General features: G+C 45.5%; 1 protein-coding gene across 1 annotated transcript in view; it reads right to left on the bottom strand.

Moving 5' to 3' along the window:
- Positions 1-9,396: 9,396 nt before the first annotated feature.
- The window catches only part of hdac11 (histone deacetylase 11), a 31,770-nt gene continuing 18,578 nt past the window's right edge, over positions 9,397-22,588 (bottom strand). Inside the window, exons 9-11 of the mRNA XM_018734162.2 lie at positions 14,911-15,007; positions 12,791-12,969; positions 9,397-12,211 (exon numbers count right to left, since the gene is read on the bottom strand). Of these exons, the coding sequence (XP_018589678.1) occupies positions 11,972-12,211; positions 12,791-12,969; positions 14,911-15,007 (516 nt within the window). The 3' untranslated portion in view covers positions 9,397-11,971. The remainder of the gene's footprint in view (positions 12,212-12,790; positions 12,970-14,910; positions 15,008-22,588) is intronic.

Raw genomic sequence — 22,588 nt, 5'->3', positions numbered from 1 at the left:
GTAATCCCATAATCTCTCTTCCTGAACCTCTTCTCCATGTTTCCCTGGCGCGGAACGTCGCGCACGGCCCAGCAAGGGGTAAACGAATTTCGCCGTGAGAGAGCCCCCATTCATTAGGGCGATAGCGTGTCTGGCCAAGACGTTCACAGGGGAGGCTTGGTTATACCGGGTCGAGTGGCATAAACCCGTCCCTCATTCACCCAAATGCCGCCCACCCCCCACTTCCAAGACAACGTCACCCCATCCGAGCGCCTGGCACCCAGGCGATCAGCAGCATCCAGCTCTTATACACATATTCGGCGAGGCGCCCAAATGTCAGAGCTCAGCCACGAAAGAAAGGTGGCACAGCGGCTAGAGATGCAGCGTTGCTCTCGAAGGACCTGGGTTTGAATCCCACCTCCTGCTTTACTACCCTTGGACAAGGTGATTACACCAAATGGATAGAGTAAAAATATTACCCTGATGTGTAAGATGGTAAATGAGAATAGGTAGTTTAACACTGTTGGAGAAAAGGATCAGATAAATGAATCAGTGCACATAAAAGTAAGAAATGATGTCCAGTAAAACAGGTGTATTGTATAAGGAGCACATGGAAATGAAAGGTGACCCTAAGGACAGAGCAGCTGTACTCACTTTTATGAAGAGAAAAAAAAAAAAAAAAAAAACTATTTTACTTTATTATGTACAGTAAAACCCTGATTTAACGCGCCCCGATTTACCGCGAATTCAGATATAACGTGATGGTTCATTGGACCCTTTTTCGCTCCTTCCGGAATGTGAGAAGCTATGTTGAAAAATTCAAAAGTTGGCAAAGTTACAAACACAGCAAACCGTCTAGAAATGCCGAAATGCCTGTAACAACAACCATTATGTTGCAAAATTCTTTAATTCACAGATAATATCCATGGCAGAAAGTAAATTTGCAAAAAAGGGGTCAAATGGGGCGAAAATAGGGGTGATTTAGGATATTCGGTCAACATCTGGTCAGTTCGAATCCTGATTTTCTTAAACCCCAATTCAGCACAACCCTGCTTTTTTCACAATGACATTTTATGGACTTTATTGAATTATCCATCATATCTTTTCTGCTCTTTTCTTTTACATATTACTGCGAGCCGCAAGCTGTAGAGAGTTCTAGAACACGGACATCCTATACGACTTGACAATTTTCCACCGACGAGGAACAGAGGCTACAAGGCCTTGACCGGCTTTTATTTTAAGAACATAGCAACAAGAACATTTCAGAGACGTGTAGGCGAGCGCATGGAGCGCACAGGACGCTCCGGGAACACGTTAACAACAGCGCGTCCGTACGCCCTTTGAGAAGCGTGTGGGTACGTCTGCGATGGATGGCCACACCTGGGCGATTTCTGCAGAACAATCATAATAAAAAATAAAATCATCATATAATAAATAAAGTAATTATGGAATTAAAATAAAATAAGTTTTTAAGCTTTACTATAACTCCTCATTGAGACTGAAGAACATCAAGTTGTCAAAAAAAAAAAAAAAAAAAGAGAGGGAATTATTGCAACAGTACTTTACATGAGTTTCCCACCCGTCTGTATTTGTTCACGTCTTCGCTCTTCTCGTTCTGCTCCCCGGGCCTGTGCCAGCGAGGGCCGACAATCTGCCGGGGCCTCAGAACTCCTGTTTGTTTAACCTCCAAAATCCCACATTCCTTCTCTGCACTGGGTGGGGGAACCAGGAGATCAATCACCGCGAACGTTATCGGCCAAAGCGACGCGCGGACAACAGAAACGCCTCTTTCAAAGGCACGGCTTGCTTTTCCGAGGCCGTTCAAGGCATTAAATCCATGTTAGCGGCTGCATGTGGTTTGCGGTCCCACAAGTACAAAACCACAGGTTAAGCTCAGAAAATGCCATGTAGCCTCGTCTGAAACGAAGCAAAAACACGTGGTTTACCATCTTGGCTCGTCGACATCAGGCCGAAAACTTTGCTGTAGACATGCAGACATCCCGTCTAATTTCCCTAGGACAAAAAAACGAATGAGTTTTAATTAATTTTTTTCACCGTATTCCTACTTCTCTATGATCAGCAGAGACATTTGTAATTACGTGCAATTGACTGTGTTGCCATCATTTTCGTGCCTCAGTCGAAAGAAATGCACATTTTCCTCGTTCCCATGGGTGGAGTTTACTGGACGAACCCAGGGTTAGGGTATCTTCACTGAGGGTTCGACAGCAGTACAATCAAACCTCGACGTTCGCGGATTTGATTATTCGTGAGTTTGCTATCGATAATGAAACGGGAATTCATTTGGAGTTTTGCAGGCTACTGCGGAAAACCGCAGACGACGTGCGTAGACTAGAAAACGTGCTAAAAAAAGTTTAGTAAGCCATAAATGCATAAAATGTGTATTATTAATCTATTTTATCATTTACTACTATAAATATATACACAAATTTAGTATAAAAAGTTAAATTTTGTTTTTAAAAAAAAAAAAAGCTTCAGTCCGCTCAAGAACTACGAACTACACACTGTTTGGGGACGCCCAACATGTAAAACATACTGCTGCACTACAGTGTATTGTTTTGCTTTTTTGTGTTAAATATGCATTAAATATGGTCAACAGTATTAAGATTTAAGGTTTCGGGGGCCTAGAGATATTCGCGGTTTTTCCACTTTCGCGGGGTCCTGGGGCCCTAACCCCCACGAATGCGGAGGGTCGACCGTATTGTGTTCTTGAAACCTTCAGGTTCCTTCCTGCTTCCCCTTTTTACCCTCTTCTTAGGGCATCATCAACAGAGACGTGTACGACAGCTCAACTCTCCAGCGCTCCAGACTCACCGTTTCCGACACCAGGGCTAACGGGGTTGTTTTTGGGACACACCGACCCGCAGGTCCCCCCCGCACTGAGCAATCCTGAGAATTTTGTTTTATGTGGGAATGAGCGACCGAAGTTTGCGCAGAGTTCGACGTGCCAGCTTGTCAAGTTATTACACAGCATAAAATTTTGACAGCCTCGAGAAAAACAGCGTCTGTCCGACTGTGTCTCTTGGCCGCGCGGCACCAAGATTGATTATTATTTGGTCGCCGTCCAGATCTGAGCTTTTGTTTCTGTCTGGTGAAGACTAAATGAGCGACGGCACGGCCCCGCATTAACCCAGCGACGCTCCTCCCATGTAAAACATGCCTTTATTTTGCTGGACATCACTTCTCAGCGTCTAGGACCCGAAATCGCTCATTTTTGCACATCTGGCTACAGCAAGAATTTTGTGGAGGGTGAGGGGAGGAGAGAAAGAACCGCAGTGCTGAGCTCGATGTGGAAGTCAGGGGACCGATTCCATTCCCCATCGCACGTTCATCTGGTTGCTCTGCACCGATCATCTCCTCGGTCGTGTGGCAACGAAGGAACAGGGGCATGGACAGCGTTTGGGAGCCCCTCCTTCTTGTGCTTCTCCGCTGCTGCAGGAATGAGTCCAGCTCAGTGGGAATTTTGGTGGTGGTGGTGGTGGTGGTGGTGGGGGAGGGCGGTACATTCTAACCCAGGACGGCTTGGGAACATCCGGCCGCGGTGCCGCACACGTTAGCGAGCATGTGCCCGTCTTCTCATAACGCGTCTCAAAGAAATCATAACAAAATGGGTAACAGACATTATAATTTGTCTTTGCACTGTCATCTTGAACTAGGGTTCATTAATACATTTCAGGAATTCATCTTGGAGATGCAGTGACAATTAAATGATCTATCTATCTATCTATCGATCGATCTATCTATCTATTTGAGCTGATACTAGTATAACAGCAGGAAAGGACAAGAGACCATTTACTGCAGATAAATGCTTTCAAGCGACAAAAAAATAACAGTGGACTAATTGTCCATAATTAACCCTTTTGACTTAAAAGAGAATACTGCACTTTTTATTATGTTCAATTTCAACCAACTAATTTCAAGAACCACTTGTCACGAGCAGGGTCGTAGTGAGCTGGAGCCTATCCCGGAGACATCGGGCGTAAGCGGAGCACGCCCTGGACAGGACGCCAGTCCATCGGAGGGCCACAACTCGGTACCTGGGCACACACCCGGGCAAAGGTACCGGACCAACGGCAGGGCAAGCACCTTGCTCAAGGACACCACAGTCAGAGATCGAACCGGCAACCTCTGGAGCCAAAGCAGCCACTCCAATAACGACGCTTCCAGCCACCCTTATTTTTAACTTGAATCAGAAAATATTTATCGTTTCAAACAGCACCCGAGTAGCAAAAAGAGTTAAGTTGAAAACGTTCATCACAAGCGAAACCTGCGGCAATGAAAACGCCCCCTTGCTCCACGTTGGCCAGGAGTGTACACTGCATCGATAACGAGTGCTTTTATATTTACGTTTATTTATTTAGCAGACGTACTGAAAGTGATCTACTAGTTTATAGTGATTATTAATGGTGATTATTTAGCCAACTGGATGCATCGCAGTTTGTGGACTTTTACAGGCAGCGAGTCCATTGCACGACGTCCCAGATTGTCCACGTCAGTCCTCGACTTCATAGCTTCATTCTGAAATAGGCCACATTTTCCTCATTTTGTTTTACGGCTAAATGTTGTGGGTCTGGCACAAATAAAGAAAACAAAATTGCCGTGCAGCTGATGACAAGACCTCCTGTGTTCCAGACATTTCCAGAGCATGCCGAACACATTTACATTTATTTATTTAGCAGAGACATTTCTCCAAAGCGACTTTCAATGAACTCTGTGTAGTGTTATGAGCCGACAAACCTTATTCACCGAGCTGACTTACACTGCTAGATACACTACTTACACTGGGTCACTCATCCATACATCAGTGGAACACACACACACACTCTGTTGCTCACACATTACAGGTGAACCTAAACAGGGTGGCTTTGGACTGTGGGAAGAAACCAGAGCACCTGGAGGAAACCCACGCAGACAACATGCAAACTCCACACAGACTGAGTGAGGAACCGAACGAACCTATGCCCTCTTGCACCACGAAGGTGGTATGAGACAGCAGCGCTACTCACTGTGCCACCATCCCGCTCCCCCTTGCACGTGTGTTATGAATGAATGTCAAATATCGGGACTCTGTAAAGGAGGCTGGGAAACGGAAGACAGCCGTGCCTGCTCTCCATACGATACGAAAGGTAGCCAGCGCATCGTACACTGCGAGCATCGCAGTACAGTTATGTATGTAATTTCAGCGTCTGTTTATGGCCGGTGCGATGCGGAGTGTGGGAGTCTCAGAGAACGCAGTGAATGAGCGGGCCCCTCAGCTGGCAGCGAGCATCGGACGGCAGAGCCAAGCCGCTGATCTCACCGCCGTGACTAAAGAGGTAGGTCACTCCTTGGAAAGGCACTTGGGGTCCTGCAGAGCACATTGGGACGCCCTTAATCGAGCGACACTGCTTCCCTTCTCGGGGGCCCCAGGCGGGTCCCGTCGGGGCCTTGTCTGCGGTACGGGGCTCCAGCGCGAGCATCAGAACCGCGTTCCCGTCGCAGCGACCAAAACGTGACGACAAAAAGGCAGCTGCCAACCGCAGTGAGGTAATGGCACAGGAGGATGAGGAAGCCCAGCATGGTGTAATTCCCGCAGTACTCGGAAAGGGACCAGCTCTGGGCACGAGCACTGCTATAAGGGGGCTGGGTAACATCACCTATCATATGAATAATCATTAATATCCTGAAAAGTAAAAGAGACAGAGTGACACTTTAAATGGGTACAAACACAGCAATAAAGAAGGAGCCCGATTTGCTGCAGGGGGGCTCGCTGATGTCACAGCCTGGAAAAAATAACTTGTATTATCGTAAAAATGAAAACAGCACAAGTTCTCATTTCCATGGAGCAAAACGGCACCGCAAAGGAAACAAGGGATTGTTTGTTTGTGCCGTTTGCGGGAGGGCAGCATCACAGAGCTCCTTTCCCGGCACGGAGCCATAAAGCATCGGAGGCGTGCAGCGTCACTCGGAGAGAGTAACGGCGGTACCGCGTTGCGGCCGCCATCGTCGCGTAATCACCCCACATTTCATGCTGAATGCCCTCGATCCGATGCAGGAGGCTAAAGAGATTAGAGAGATAAGAACAATAAAACACAAAACGGTTATCGTCTCCAGAAGGCGACTCGAGGGGGTCCACTTGAAAGACATTCTTCCATTGCCAGTTCCTAAAAATAATTTGAGGAAACAAACAAACAAAGAAAACAAAAAAGCCGAAAAAATGATCAGCGAAATATCTTTGACTTAACCAACGGATCTGAACAACATTTTCCGAAAGTTCTTGCTTGTTTCAACTTCTTTGATCGTAAGGACGTGGGCATCTGCTGAAATGCGAAGCTCTTCTTCATCCTGTTTATCCCAGATCTTGTTTAGTGTGTTAAATGTGGGGAGGGAAGGAGAGAGGGGGGCAGCTGGGGGCTTCGGGGGCTGCAGGGGGCGCCGCTCTTCTCACGGCTGTGGCTGAAATCATCTTTTCCATGAGTTACTCATCTCATCTTGGGATTCCTTTGTAAACTAATAGCTGGAGGGATGGGCTGCCGTTGCAGTGGTGCAAGCAGGGGGCGAAGTGGTTAAAGACCTCATCCTCCAATCACGGGACATGGGATCGAATTCCTGCTGTAGTACTGATCAAGGTACTCGCCTTGAACTGACGCAGCAAAAATTACCCTGCTGTGCAAATTAATAAATAACTATAAGCAACATAGCATAAAAAATTAACATTGGACCTTGAACAAAAATAATATTAATAATTCCTCTAACAATCAGATACTGTTTCAATAACTCAAGAAAAGGTCTTATCTGAAAAGTAAGAGGTTAAACAAAGAATACTGCAAAACGTGAATATGGTGTTAATTAGTGTAATACATTTATCATGAAGGAAGGGTATTGGTCCTGCAGGAAGTGGTTTGCATAATGTATAATACCCATGGCAACATATCTCTGTGTTTACCTGCCAAATTTCCATTGACATGTTTTTATTAGTCAGTCAACCAGTCCGTTGCTCTGGATCCTCTGTATGTGTGATTTTTGCTGGTGTGAAGTGGTCTGCGGTTAAAGAAACCAAAAGTTGAACCCGATGCCAGGAACTCGCACCAGAACGCCTGGAAGATGCCGATGGCCCAAAATTTAGGGAAGATTCCAGCTAAAACTGCAACAATTTTCATGGATTATTCAGACAGTTGAGGGACCGAGTCCGACGTAAAGCCATCTTCCAAGAGCACAGAGTCAAAATCGATGTCTATGATTTGAAGACGGGGGGGTGTTTCTGGCACAAAAGCAATGGAAACTATGGACGCCATTAGCCATCTCATACATCATCAACGTAACTTGACAAACGAGGAGAGTAAGGCGCGCTTTCTGCACAGATCATGGACGACCGCATTCAAAGCGAGAAAAATGTGAATTAAAACAGCTGGTTTTCAGGTTTGGGATTTTATTGATGAGGATGATACCGCAGTCACGCTCTTCTTGCCTTTTCCAGTCAACTGCCAGTTGGAAATTAGTAGGAGAGGTTCGAAAATGACATACAGCCGTTTAATGAATCGCCCGTTCAGCTTTATAGCTGAACTATTCCTTTTAGCTTTTTTTCTTAGAATATATTTACCAGTGACAAGGGCCCAAATTACCAGCAAGATGCAGTAACTACTCATAATCTAATTTCCATCTACATTGCATCAGTTTGTACCCAAAGTGGGATTCCACAGGCTATTCCGATCACAGGCGCAGAAAGAATCTGAAGCAAATGAGCGCCCCATACCGGGCGGTGACGGCCGTCTTTAATGATGTCGCAGCGTGTGTCTGGATGCTACGCAACACCCTGATTACCTTGATTCCACCGCGGTACGAAGTCGGCGGCTGATTGGCGAGGAGACGGGTTCAAGCTGGGTCTGCGCAGCGGAACCTGAAATAAACATGAAAGAGTCTCACTCATTGGGATGATTAAAGCTGAACCCGAGACCGCAACGGGTTGGGCCGGGACGCTTAAACCTCCATGGCACCGGGCCGCGGTAAAGGCTGCGCCCTTGTATAGCAGTGCTTAGCGGACTCAACCGAGCGACACGTCCTTCTCACATCGGTGAGATACATTTACAGTTACAGTGAAATTCGGAAAACTTTTACTTCCAAAGGGCAGGAGGGGCTGTTAAGTGTCGCACGTCAAAACATTTATGTGAAGCAAGGGGAAAGACCCCCGAAAGAGGTAAGAGGAGAATCTGGAGGCGGCGAGTGCCGGGCTGCTAGCAGGAGTTCACCGGGGAACGTAGAATGAAGCAGCAGACTGCCGGCCCCATAAACGCAGCTCGAGCCTCTGTGGGTTTCAAACGGACAGCTGGGATGACGTCAGGCGCTCAGACGTTTGCCTGAGGGGTGGAGTCCATTACGAATTCCCAGCTGGGGCACTGTGATGCCACGAAGAGGCCTGCAGGAAGTGCCATGGAACGGGCTTCCAAAAATGATCCAAACACTCAAACCTGACCTGAGTCAGATGTTGGAAGGACGTCCATGTGGGTTTGTGGAGGTTCACGGTGTCTGTCTGGCACAGGTACCTCACAGACCTTCTGGACGGATGCTGCTACCCAGCCTAAACAGGAATGTGGGGTCTACAGCTGCGACAACTTGCTCAGCGTGTACACCCACACCACCATGACGTGGTTTAGGTTCTTCATGGTCCTGCGTAACTTTCGTTCCTCAAATATTTGAGTCTTTTCTTTCAGCTTCAATGTTCATCAGGTTTGTCACAGCAACAAATAGAACACACAAATAGATGGTGTCATTCTGGTTGGGAAACATGACTTATGACCAAAAGGCTGCAGATGGGCAAAGACTCTCAGACCATAGCTAATACTAGGTGATTAATTGTTTTTAGTAAGGATGACTTCAGTTGCAGGAGGCCAACACTTCGGTTATGGTCTACAAGACTATCTGTGGATCTGCTCCTTGATACCTACAGGACTTGGTCAGTCCTTAAAGCCCATCCCTGTGCTCCTCCACCTCTGCCCGCTTGGTGGTCTCACTCAGAGGGGTCAATCAAAATCGAATGTCTGAAGGTTCTCCGTTTTGACTCCAATGTGATGAAGTAAGCTTCCTCTATCCCTCACAGCTGCCGAATCCTTGTAAACATCCAAGAACGGTCTCAAACCCATCTCCTTCAGATGCACTGCTCTACTGACCTATCTGCTCCATCAACTTACCTTAACTTACCATATTACACTACCTGCCATGATGATTTCTGCATTTTCCGACAGTAGCACTGGACACACCGACTGTGCTCCTTACAGTTGCGTGTCTGCATCTTTAACTCTTCGTCTATTGCCGATGCACTTTTGTTTACTCCAACTGCATACAGCTTCAGAGAAAAGCGTCTCCTAAATGAATAAAAGTAAACTCTCGCTACCTTTACACAATGCAACGACAAAAGCAGGCTTTCTAAGTTCATCACATTTATTATGGTTGTTATGTTCCATTATCTGTACTGTAAACAGATCAGATATTGTCAAAAGAAAACCGACAAGTCACAAGTGAGGAAGACAAATGACATTCAGCAAAATTATTTTTGGCACTTGTGAACATTTTCCTCTGCGTTAACTACGAAGAAATTGTTTTAAATCCTTACTTTTACAGAAAAGTGTATAAACCTGGTAAACGACACAGAATCAGGAGTAGAGCTGCAGTTATGGGAAAAGGTGACACGACCTTCCAAAGTAAGTATCTATCTTAGCGGATCCTCAGGTGAGAAGAGTCCTGTGGGGAACTAATGAAAAGCAGCAAATTCAGTTCGGTTTCAGTAAATGAGCAACATTTAGATGTATTTCTGTAAAGCACTGGCAGAACGAGATAAAAACAGTAGTTACAAGGAACAGCGTCCCATACATATATGTCTGAGAGGCATTACACCTCGATACTATGCACTGTTTCTGTAATTAGTTCAAAGAACTTCAGTAATGAAGTCCAGAACATGTAAGACGTCACTCCATTAACACCCCGGGGCGACGCGGTCGTTGGCGTTCCTCTCCGTTGTGTCTGCTCAGCTGGGGGTCAGACGCACATGTCACGGGAGCGAGGCACAAACGTGACCGAAAAAGAATGCGCACCTGCAATTTACCCCTCCCCATCTTCATAAATGGGCCAAATTACATGTGGATGCACCTGGAGGCAGCGGGAGCGGGACCTGCAACCCGCTGCGACGGACGCTTAAAAGGGTCGAGCGGAAGTTTGTGACGACACACGACAAACACCTTTGAACACAAATGAAGAACTCACCGTGCAAAGGGAAAAAAAATAAGAGAATAATTACTACTTTACCAACAATCTTACACAGTCACACAGCTATTTCCTAGTTTCATAGCACTGTTGGTTTTTTCTTCATAAAGTCTCCCTCACAAAGAATATTATTGCAATAATACACGTAGAAATGGATAAAAAACAAGCTGTTCTACACTCACTGTTAATACGAAAAGACAAAGTATCTTATGAATTAGCACAGGAATACACTTTGCTCACTCAAATCTTCCTCTTCTAAGAAAAGTCTGAAGTCAATATATACATTAAACCTGGTATTACAAAACATGGGGCTAAACATACTGGGGAAATTTTATTCATTTATTTGTTTATTTATTCATTAATCCTTTTCCCCAGCTTGACTTGCAGTGCTACTTTAAACTATTTACCCATTTGTGAAGTGAAAACTTGTATATTATATCAGGATTAAAATGCCATCTTCCTGTACTGACACTTGAAATTTCTAAGCAAGAAAGGAGGCATTGAGTACAGCGGCTATAGGTGTCGTGGAGAGTTTAACTGAATTTCTGCAAGAGCAGGTTGGAGAGAGGAGACGTGTGGCAACTCGGTGCCTTATTAAGTGTAATTAGAGGCGCTGCGAAGGCTGGCTCGCACCCCGCGCTCGGCTCAAACCGAAGATGGCGGTGGGATGCGGCGTGAATAGTCTCTGCTCTTCATGAAACTTGGCAGGACGGCGCTCAGCGTGAGACAGAGCAGAGTTACCAAACTAGGCCATGGCGCCGCTCTCTCTCCCTCGGCTTCTCGCAAATCGCAGTGTCTGCGGTGATTAATTAAGATACAACATGAAACAAAAAAATTAAACAACTTTTACAGCAGAGAAAACAGCCGAACAGTTAATGAAAAAGTTGAGCGCGGTATTTTAGGAGACCCTACAATGCTACCGTCACCCTCCCCGGGAGAAACACATATCTCACACATAGATGTCTGTGTCACAAGCACGTTAACTGAGCATCGTTCTCACGTAATACTATCACATGTAAACATACAATAAAAACACAAAAATTTGCCTTACTTTTTATGGAATATTGATGCTAAATAACTACACGCTAAATAACATTCACAGACTTTGTCGCCTATTCATCATTTTAAGATTATGCTTCCAATAGTAAGAAAGGTCAGGAATTTTCACACTGTGTTCAACACTTGTCCCCCAACTTCAGATATGCAAAATACAAGACTATTATAATTTCTTTCTAGCAGAAAAGATTACTCAGTGCAAATTTTCAATAGTGTTGGAATTTAACTAATACTATAATAAATATTATGAAGAAAAAGTAGTGTTAGATTTCCCTTCGAAATCGGCATTCCCTCGGGATCCTATTCCAACGTTAATATTCCTATGTTTAAAAATCAATTTCAACAGTCCTCATAATCGTCAATATCATGTGCAAACAAGCATTACCCCTTTTAACAGTGCATAAAACAGCATAGTTAAACACGAGCAGAAGCATAAATTGCTTTTTTTAGTGGTTCCGTAAGTACCCATCACCAGCACCGGCTAACAGCAGCACAGACACCAGGAAAGATAGAGAAAAAATCTCGAGTGGCAGAAATGTTCGGTGTCGGGTGGGGATCAGATCGCACCCGAGCTGTGAGAGCTGCGCATTAAAATGAGCAGAACGCGGGGATCCAGAACATTCCCTGAGAGAGCTGCCTGTCCACAACCCTACCCTCTCCCTGCCGGAAAGGCAGGCAGGGGCATTCAGCGAGCGGGGGTCGGCACCCCTGCGCAAACAGGCCCACAAGCGGTGCCAGGGGCCAACGATGGCCCTGCCTCGTCGGCAGCCCCACACCCCACCAGGCCCTGGCGCTGCAGGTTGAGGATGGAGTCGGCGATGATGCGCGCCGTCTTCCGCTGGTAGCCTCCCGACGTCACCATGAGGATGGGGATGCCCCGCCTCCGGGCGGCCCGAAACACAATCTCGTCCCTCTTAATGATGCCCTGAGGGAAGGGGAAGGAAGACCATTGTCAGTAGACCTGAAGGATGACCACTGGAGGGCGATCGTGCTACGACAGGCAAAGACGCTGATTTAAAATAAGCAAATCACACACACGTCAGGTCAAAACCATGCAGAGTGGCACAGTGGTCAGATGGTCTCTGGGAGAAGGGCTTTATCCAGCAGAACCACTAAGGAGACCCAGCTGCGTACTGTGTTCCCTGTATGTGTACTGTTCTCCCTCCTCCGAGACACATGCGCACGCGTGCATACACACACGCACTCACACACACACACACACACATAAGGCTAATTTTCCTGTTGCCTCACTATTCTTGGAGAACAGAGGGGCTTTCATGTGCAGAAATGTGCAGGGAGGGGCTGAACGGAAAGCATGAGAAGAATCACACACCCTTCGGTGGGAGTCTGAAGACCACAGTCCATTATAATGGGAAAATGTGACATAATTCCATACGCTCTACGTGCACGTGAGCGGTGGGCTGCAGCTCGCTGAACAGCTGCCTCTCATTTCCCTTCCGACTCCACGGCCCACGAAGCAGGGTTGAATCCAGGCGGAGCGCACCTGCGGCGAGATCGCAAGGCCCCCCAGCGGGTCGCCATCCAGGATGTCCGTGCCGGCATTGTACACCACAATGTCGGGTCGCACTTCGTTCAGGGCCCCCTCGCAGTGAAGCTCCACCTTCTGCAAGTACTCCTGGTCCTCAGTGCCCCAGTCCAGCTCCACCTTCCTCTTTATTGCCCCTACATCACAACACAGAGCAGGATACAAAACCAAGGAGAGGGGAACCTCTTTGTGGTTCAGCTGCTCAATAGGGTCAATGCAGCAGATGAAGATGATTTGCATATTTAGATGTGTACGTTTATCTGACACTTTTCTCCAAAGGGACTTACAGTGTTAAGTTACTTAAAATCACTTACCAATGGATACAGCAGGGTAACTACTGTACTAATTCAGGGTAAGTACCTTAATCAAAGGAACCGTAACAGGAGATGAGTGAAGGTCGCTACTTTGACTTCAAAGAGACCCTGAGGATGTTACCTTGAGCAAGATGCTTAACTTTGTAGCCTTTAAAAAAAAGTGATGATACTCTTCTGGCTGCCTGTACACTTCTCTCACCAGGGCTCTGAAATCAAAAACTTGCCAGCTGCTAGTCTTGACCACTGATGTGATGGAACAAACTCCCACTGTCCCTCAAAGCTGCTGAATCCTTCCCCGCATAGCAAGAAATGTAACGTAATAAATTCTCCAATTAGGCCTCAGACTCAGCACTACCTTCACCTGGAGAGATTCCGTTCTCTGGGATAAAATCAAAACCATCACCGTGCAAAAGGGTGCACTGGCTGCTAGACTTTTCGTTGAAGATCAAGACCAAATGAGGCAGGTGGCGTAAGGGGTAGAGTGTTGACTTGCCCTTGAAGGACCTGGGTTCGAAGCCCCACTCCTACTGTAGTACCTTTGAGAAGGTACCTACCCCAAATTGCGCCAGTGGATGAATCCGTGGCAGTTGCGTAACAGTGTAAGTTACCTTCTAGAAAAGTGTCAAATAAACGTGAATATAAAGTACTATGAGGTGTTAAGGTAAGACTCATGATGAAAAGTCTAGTCTAAAGCCAGCAAGTTAAAATGTTTTCATTCTCATTTACAGCCTGCACTGAACAGAAATGTGGGGATCCACATTTTCATTTTAATTATTCAGTCCTGCAGAGAATGAAAAAGGGTTTTGATCTCTCCAAGTCCCAGTGCATGAAGGAGGAGGCAGAGGAGAACAATGCGCTGCCATTCTCCCGTCTATTAGCGAATCCTGTATGTGTCCTAATTAGTTTTTAAAGCTTTTCTACTGCAGATGAAGACACTCTGAAGAAACATAGCACAAAAATGGGTTTTTTTTGTCTTTGCAGATATTAAAATGCCATAAAAATAAATGCTTCTTGTAACAGCTCCTAGAGGAATAAAAATCTCAAAGTGTCTAACGGTGTCCAAATACACCAGCTTAAAAAGACGACATTTACTTTAATTGGACCCCCCAAAAAAAACTGTCCATTAAACCTATATGTCAGCACGCGTATACGACGACTCTCTACGAAGCACCAGCGTTATGCACAGTTTCCATAAAAACACAGCCTATAACTCAGCTAATTTACCGAAAGCTGAAATATTTCCACTGCCCTCATAGGAGGCCTGCCAGATTCTCAGATTTATTTTGTTATGGTTGCCATTGCAAGGGAAATACAATGCTGTCAGGATAATGAGCTGGTCAGGCCCTCTTTTTTTTTTTTTTTTACAAGTGCCACAGATACATTACACTGCCACCTGCCGGAACGCTGAAGAACTGGAGGTCAAAGTCGCTTTACGAGACATAAACTTGCTTCAAAGGTTTTATTCGCTGGGTAAATCAGACAAACTAATGACTGTGCAAAACTGTAGTTTTTTTTTTTTTTTACCCGTAAAAAGCAGCAAAGCAATGGAGGTAGTGCCTTAGTGCTCCTGTCTTTATTTGTGCAGCAATGTTAACATTATCTGCAGTACTAAAATTTTCCACTAATGACCCAGAACAAAATGCTCCATAGCATGGTACAAAACCATTTCCCTTAAAGGTAATTAATTCTAGAGATGTACTTGAATTACATTTTATTCAACTGTGATTTATTTTTTTTAACAGCGATAAATAAAAGATTACTTACGTTTGGCATATCCATCGCCTGGGTAGATGTAGCGGTTGTAGACGTCCATAATGTAGACGCGTCTGTCCTCGAGGAAGTCTCGCTCATGACCGTTTCCCTGCGATGAGAGATGGAGTGGAACGGGACGGTCACTGTGCTACTGCGAAAAGCTTTATCCAGGGCGCAGAACATTAAGCTGGACATTTTCACCATTACAAATCAAAGCGTAACATTGACATCTTGTCTAGCCTTGAAAATGTCCATATAAAAATATAGTAAAGAAAAACAACAGAAGAATACACTAAAGCAACTGAAAAGGGAATGGACAGCACAGCTCCAATACACTATAATAAGCACGGTTTAATTATAAGAGTAATTAGCCCATCTTGGCCAAATAAATGACCTATAACTGCATTTGACATGTGTGACATTTCAGTGCGACGAACATCAGGAGACAAAACATCTCCTTTTAGGGAGGAGGGAACCCGCCATGTCTGGGTCGGCTTCCTTGGATCCCCTCTCCACCCAAGGCATGGAAACTGTCGCTTGGAGGAGAAGCAAGGGAGCGTCATGGCCACAGGCATCTCCACAGCGATGCTACAGTTCCCAATAACCTTGTCTCCATGGCGACACGACAGCCTGCACACCAAAGCAGTCGGGCTCCATGAGGACAGTACATGGAGAGCTACATGTGACAGTGGCTAAGGAAATGGAGCTGGTGAAACTTTGACGAATGCACAGACTCTTCACTCGGTCAGCAGTGTGACAATCCTGCAATAACGTAACACGGCACACAATTATTACTGTACAAGTCAGACATTCGACTCTTCTAAGTGACTAACAATGTGAGATTTGTACACAAAGCTGCTTACATAGATTTACTCATTTATAGAACTGGGTAATTTTTACTGTACGAGTACAGGGTTAGTACCTTCATGAGGCTATCTGCAGAGACAGCTCCAACCATTAAAGTATAGCCCATAACTCAGCTGATTTATTGAAAGCTGACATATTTACATTGCCCTCAGAGGAGGTTGTCATATTCTCAGATTTATTTTGCAATGATTGCTACTGGGAGGGAATTACTACACTGTCGTAAAAACACCTGCAACCCTACAGTGTACAATATAAAAAACTAACCTGATTTTATCTCGTGGAGAAAGTCAGCAAAGAAACACACAGAGGAGCAGAGATAGTGGATACAGGTACTGCTTTTGGACTCAAAAGGACGCAGGTTCAAATCCCATTAACTGCTATAGTCCTCTTGATCAAGGGATTTACCCTGAATTGACAGTAAAAATTACTCTGCTGTATGGGTTCGATCCCTGCTCAGCCTGGGTGGAGTTCGCATGTTCGCCCCATGTCTGTGTGGGTTTCCTCCTGGTGCTCTGGTTTCCTCCCACAGTTCAAAGACATGCTGTTCAGGTTCCCCATAGTGTGTGAGTGACAGAGAGAGTGTGCGTGTTCCACTGATGTACGGATGACTGACCCAGTGTAAGTAGTGTATCTAGCAGTGTAAGTCACCGCGGTGAATAAGGTGTGTGGGCTCATAACACTACATAGAGCTCATTGGAAGTTGCTTTGGAGAAAACTGTCTGCTAAATATGTAAACAATTATTAACATAATCAAGCAGCTGGTAGTGCAGTGGTTGGAGCCACTGCCTTTGAACTCAAAGGTCTCAGGCTCAAGCCTCACCTTCAGCTGTTGTAGCCTTGAGCAAGGTACTTAACCTAAATTGTTCCAGTAAAATTATCCAGCTGTAGAAATGAGTAAATAATTATAAGTAGTTCAATACTGTAAGCTGCTGTGGAGAAAAGCTAAAGTAATGTTAGTTTATATTAATGTTGATATTGAATTAGTGGGGGTTGTAGGGGTGCAGTGGCGCAGTGGGTTTGGCTGGGTCCTGCTCCTTGGTGGGTCTGGGGTTCGAGTCCTGCTTGGGGTGCCCTGTGATGGACTGGCGTCCCGTCCTGGGTGTGTCCCCTCCCCCTCCAGCCTTGTGCCCTGTGTTGCCAGGTTGGGCTCCAGCTCGTTGTGACCCCTGCTTGGGACAAGTGGTTTCAGACAGTGTGTGTGTGTGTATTAAATTAGTTTAAATATATATTAGACACATAAAGCAGCATTCTACAAGTGGGCAGGAACTTCAGAGGTTCAAGTCCCATAAGAATCCGGAACGCTGAACAAGGTAACCGAGCCGCTTGTCGTCATCCTGACTTGCTCTCCATCCTGCACAAATAGAGCAGTGTGTCAAGTGCAAACTCTAAACTACTGTGGGGAAAAGAGAGTCTCCACGGAGCAATGAGAAGAAACAAAAAGCGCGAGAGGCGGAGTGCTGCACATCCTCATGAGTTACACATTCGAGGCCTTCGCGCACTCCCATTGCTGTGTCCTGATTAATCCGAAAACAAGTATTGATTTCGTGACGAGTGTGTTTCTGGCCCCGCTCTCGCCGCGCGCACCGTCGGGGGCCAGCATCCCTCGTTCCCATCTGAAGGAGCTGGCTCCTGTCAGCCTGAGATAAGATGTTACGGTCACCAGCTCTGAGACACATCTACCCCAGCTGACAGGATTCTTCATCGTTCACCCCCCCCCCCCCCCGCCCCCCGGGTTGTCATATGCGAAAGCCACTGCAATCGGACAACGTATTTTGCAGCCCCAGTGTTAATGCTTTCCTGAGGTTATGAGTGATGGAGCTCGTGATGCCTGAGAGTCACAGCTTTTTCTGAGAACTTCCTGCTTTTAGAGAACAAAAAGCATGAGGAGGGCAGGGCTTTCATTTGAAAAGCTCCAAACCTGGAACACAGGTGACAAACCAGTGTCCTTGTGTAAGTGTTTGCCAAAGCGTTCCCATGTATCTCCTCCACTCATTTCTCTGCACTGGCTTCCTATAGCTGCCCGAATCAAATTCAAAACCCTGGTTACCGTGCACAAATGCATCAACAGAACTGCTCCTAGCGATTTACAAGACTTAATCAACCGCTACACCCCAGCCAGGCCCATTCGCTTGTCTACTTCTGCTCGCTTGGTGGTCCCGCGCACGAAAGATAAAGCTCGGAGGTTCTCAATTCTGGGTCCGTTGTGGTGGAATGACCTTTCCCTGTCACTCAGAACCACAGAAACTCTGTCTATATTCAAGAAAGGTCTGAAAACTGATCTTTTTCACATCCACTTCGCCCAAGATCTCTCCAGCTCATTTACGGTGTAACTGTTTACGCATCGTAACACCAAAAGCATCCCCAGATACAACATTTATTCAGCCACTACTCTGGCACTGTACTTGCTTATTTGTGTATCTTATAATATTTTTAAAAAAAAAATTGATGAGAGGGTATCGGGATTTGTCTATCCTGTGTCTTATGCACCTACTTGAACGAAGAACCTCGGTGCAGCAAGTGGTAAGGAACAAACTAGGTTTGCTTGAGATTTTCATGTCTGCAGCTATGTCTCCTTCTCTTAACGTAATGCATAAATTGTACTTTTGCTGAGATGTACATCATTTTGGACAAAAGCGTCTGCTAAATGAATAAATGTACATGTAAGTGACAGCTGGTAGAGAATTAGTTAAAGCTGCCCTTGGATCCAAAGGTTGCAGCTTCAATCCCCACCTTTAGCTATTGCACCCTTGAGCAAGATACTTACCCTCAGTTGCTCCAGTAAAATTACCCAGCTGTATAAATGGGTAAATAATTGTAACCTTAACATTGTACGTCGCTTTGGAGAAAAACATCAGATAAATGTAAGGGAGGAAGCATTGCTGCTACATCGCCACAGCAGGACAGCCATTAATCTGTGTGAAAATGAATCTAGAGATGACTCATCATCTTATGACATTGAAAGCCTCTGCTTAGAAAACACTCAAAACTAACACGCCTTATGACTTTTTTATGTTTAATTTTAAAGCTGTGATCTTGCTGAGCAAGTTGAAGTTTATGTCGCCTTTTCAAAAGCTGTGAGGACTTAGGGGCACTTTGCTTCTCGCTGCCCTCTTGTTGTGATCAGTTACTTAAACTCTAACTCTTTCATTCACCAATTCATCAATCATAAGTTCATTATTTGGCCATGTTGCTCCAAGGCAACTTTCGATGTGAAGTTCCCAGGGATTTACTTTTTTTTTTTTTTTTTTTTTTTTTACAGAATAGGCTAATTTTTATTTTTTTTGTATAAGTTCGAGGTAAGTACGTTGACCAAGAGTACTACAGCAGGAAGTGGGATTCAAGCCTGGGTCCTTTGAGCGCAAAAAGATCTCTAACCACTAAACAGCTTGGTAAATGAACTTCAAGTGTTCATTAAAAATGGAGATACAGTAAATACCAGAGTACTCAAATATACTGACCAATTGGAGAACAATTTCTCCACTAACCCTAACCTCTATACAACACACACATACATATATAGGAATACTTCATATCTAAAAGCAAGACAGTTGGAAGAGTAGTGGTTATATTTACTGCCTTTGCATCCAAAGGTCACAGGTTTGATCCCCACCTCTAACTGTAGTACCTTTGAACAAGGTACTTAACTTTAATTGCTCCAGTAAAATTACCCAGCTATAAATGGGTAAATAATTGTAACCTTGACACTGTAAGTCACTTTGGAGAAAAGGATGGGATAAATGTAAAAATGTGTACCGTAAGAAACTTGGCACAAACTGAACAAAGCTGACGGGATGGAGAGCGGGTACGCCACGTTCGTTCCTCGTTGAAGTTATCATGTCGAGGGTTTCTCACTGCAGGGTGCGAGCAGCAGAGTGATGCACGGGAGCCTGGGCTCAGTGTGACGGACTGGGGTGACAAAGTGGCGGTAGAGTAACACATGCTTCACGTACTGAATCAATCATCACCTGCACTGCGGTGAGCTGCGCGTGCACGTAAATCCAACGGGCCTCCCAGGAAATAGACTTCTATTTTAAGAAGCACTGACAAGCAAAGTTCTCCTCCTTGTTCTCCTGAGCGGCAGATAAAATACATAGTCCAAGATGCCCTTTAAGAGGCATTTTTTCTCCCCCTTGAGTCACAGAATTGGTCGTTAACAGTGGACACTAAAGACTTGCTTTCTTTGGAAACTTCCTTGGGCCTCATTATCGTGTTGGGGTTCTGAGAACGGGATGGATTAAATCATCGCTGGCACACTCGGCGCCTTTCCACTGGTTTTGGATGTCCTCACCTTTGACGGTGAAATTTGCCCCTCGAATATACCTCGTCGTGTTTATTTTCTGCCTGAAGAACTACAATGAATGGAAGATTCGTGACAGTGCATGAGCTCAGCTGCAGAAAAGTTAGACTTTTTTCCCCCATACCGTGTATGAAAATATTGTCCTGAAACTCATGAGACCAAATCCTTAGTATTTATTCATTTTACTCATTCTTTTCTCCAAAGTAACTTTCAATGTGAGGCTTGTACACTAAGCTACTTTCATTGATTTACTTGTTTATACAGCAGGGTAACTTTTACTATATTAGTTCAGGGTAAGTACCTTGATCATGGGTAGTAGAGCTGGATATAGGATTCAAACCTGTGGTTCGTGCAGTCTCCAGAGACTTAATTATTACAAAAAAAATCTCCAAAATAAAGATCACCACTGACAACCCAAACACACACACACATTTTCTGAACCGCATGTCCCATATGGGGTCGCGGGGAACCGGAGCCTAACCCGGCAACTGAGGGCGTAAGGCCGGAGGGGGAGGGGACACACCCAGGAGGGGACGCCAGTCCGTCGCAAGGCACCCCAAGCGGGACTCGAACCCCAGACCCACTGGAGAGCTGGACCCGGTCCAACCCACTGCGCCACCAACACAACCCAAACATCTTGTTGAAAATCTGGGTGAAACAGATTACATGTTCTGGATAAAAGTTTCAGCCAAACAACAACAACAACAACCTGTGCTACCAAAGCTGCCAAATGGTGTCCGACACAAACTTTTTGGACCATCGCCCAGTCCTTATCTGCTGACCATTATAATTACAATACACCTATTACCCTCATTACCTGACGCTTGTCACTGTTCACATTTCTTACACCCATCTGTAGGCTTGTTTAGGATGTACAGTTAGTCCATGATCGAAAATTCATATATACAGGGGCAGGACCCTGGCAGGACTTCCCAAGGAAGGAGCGAAATGGCTCCGGTAGCTTAATTGGAATTTTAAATGCAGCCCCTCCACCGCACCTTTCCCAGCGCCATGCTGAGGAAGCATTTTCGCACCATTTTTATGCTTTCATGCAGATTCGGGCCTTTGTTCTCCACACCGCCTTCATGAATTATTTACCAAGCATGGGTATTGATCTGGTCCTCTTGCTGAGCTCTGTCAATAGGAATGGGCCGAATTACAACCAGGCTTTGTCTCAAAAATGAACAAGATGATGTGGGCCTACTGCAGAAGGGCCGCTGAACCTCGGCTCGCCGTCAGTGATTAATAGGCTCGGCTCATGGGAGGAGCATAAAGGAGCAAAAAGGAAGTGGTCCCCAGGCTAGAACAAAGTCTGAAACCAGAATTCAAAAAAGTGATCATCAGTGTGTAAAGAAGTTAATTTACACAGTCTTAAAGTAACTCCCAACAAGTATAAATGTCTCTCCCAAAAGTGAGTGAGGAGAAAGGGAAACGGGTAAGGGATTTAAGCAAGTGTTCTCTGCCCCTTACACTCCTTTAACCATTGGGCTGGAAAAGACCAAAACGGAAGACCCTCAACCCAAAAGAGTAGCCCTCCCAGGTTGAACACCTCTAGCCGTAACCCTGCAAGGGCCAGAGGGCACCCTGACAAGCCGCTGGAACAAGAAAACCCCACCCCAAGCATCTATCATGGGCAATTTTACAACATAATCATTATACAGCTGGTCCGCAACTGACGACAGGGTTCTATGCCAACAACCGTGTTGTAAGTCGACTTTGTTGGAAGTCATGAAGCGCTTCATACTGTATTATACGAAACAAGAGGATATACAAACAATTAACATGCATGAATGTGATGTATAATAAGGTTTTTTTTTTTTTCTTTTTATTAATTTCACACCCTCTTGTTTCAACAACTAATATAAAATAATAATATATGTACAGGATTATATTTTCATGTGCGAGCTGGTGGGCAGTCCAACCCAAGGCAGGAGGTAGGATCTAGAAGAGGGACAGCTGTCAAGGAGCTGCCCCTGCCCTAAGTGAATGATGAGGGCCAGCTGCACCCACTCAAGGGTAATAAGGAAGGACTATAAAGGTAGCTGGCCTGTGGATGTGGGGGTGGTGTTTTGGAGAGTTGCCTGGAGAGGGAGACTGGGTTTTTGTGCTGCTTAGAAAGGGTCATTTCTGGTTTGTTGTTTTCATTTATTATCCTGCTGTCTCATGGCTTGGCCCAGCCCATGTGTCTGTCTCTGCCCCAAAACAGGTCATAAATGCTGCACAGTTATTTTCACTTTCATTTCTATCACACACACGCTGCCTGAAACCGCTTGTTTCAAGCGGGGTCACGGCGAACCGGAGCCTAACCCAGCAACACAGTGTGCAGGACTGGAGGGGGAGGGACACACCCAGGACAGGACACCAGTTCATCACAAGGCACCCCAAGTGGGACTCGAGCCCCAGACCCGCCAAAGAGCGGGACCCGGCCAAACCCACTGCACCACCCCGCCCCCAATTTTTAAATGTTTTCCCTTTTCTTCTTTGCACCACATGAATACTTGAATGTTTGCTTAACAGACATTGTTT

Source organism: Scleropages formosus, chromosome 22 (assembly GCF_900964775.1).
Source record: "Scleropages formosus chromosome 22, fSclFor1.1, whole genome shotgun sequence".
Classification (NCBI taxonomy): Eukaryota; Metazoa; Chordata; class Actinopteri; order Osteoglossiformes; family Osteoglossidae; genus Scleropages; species Scleropages formosus.
The sequence above is the reverse complement of the archived record's forward strand: the minus strand, read 5'-3'. Positions and strand labels throughout refer to the sequence as shown.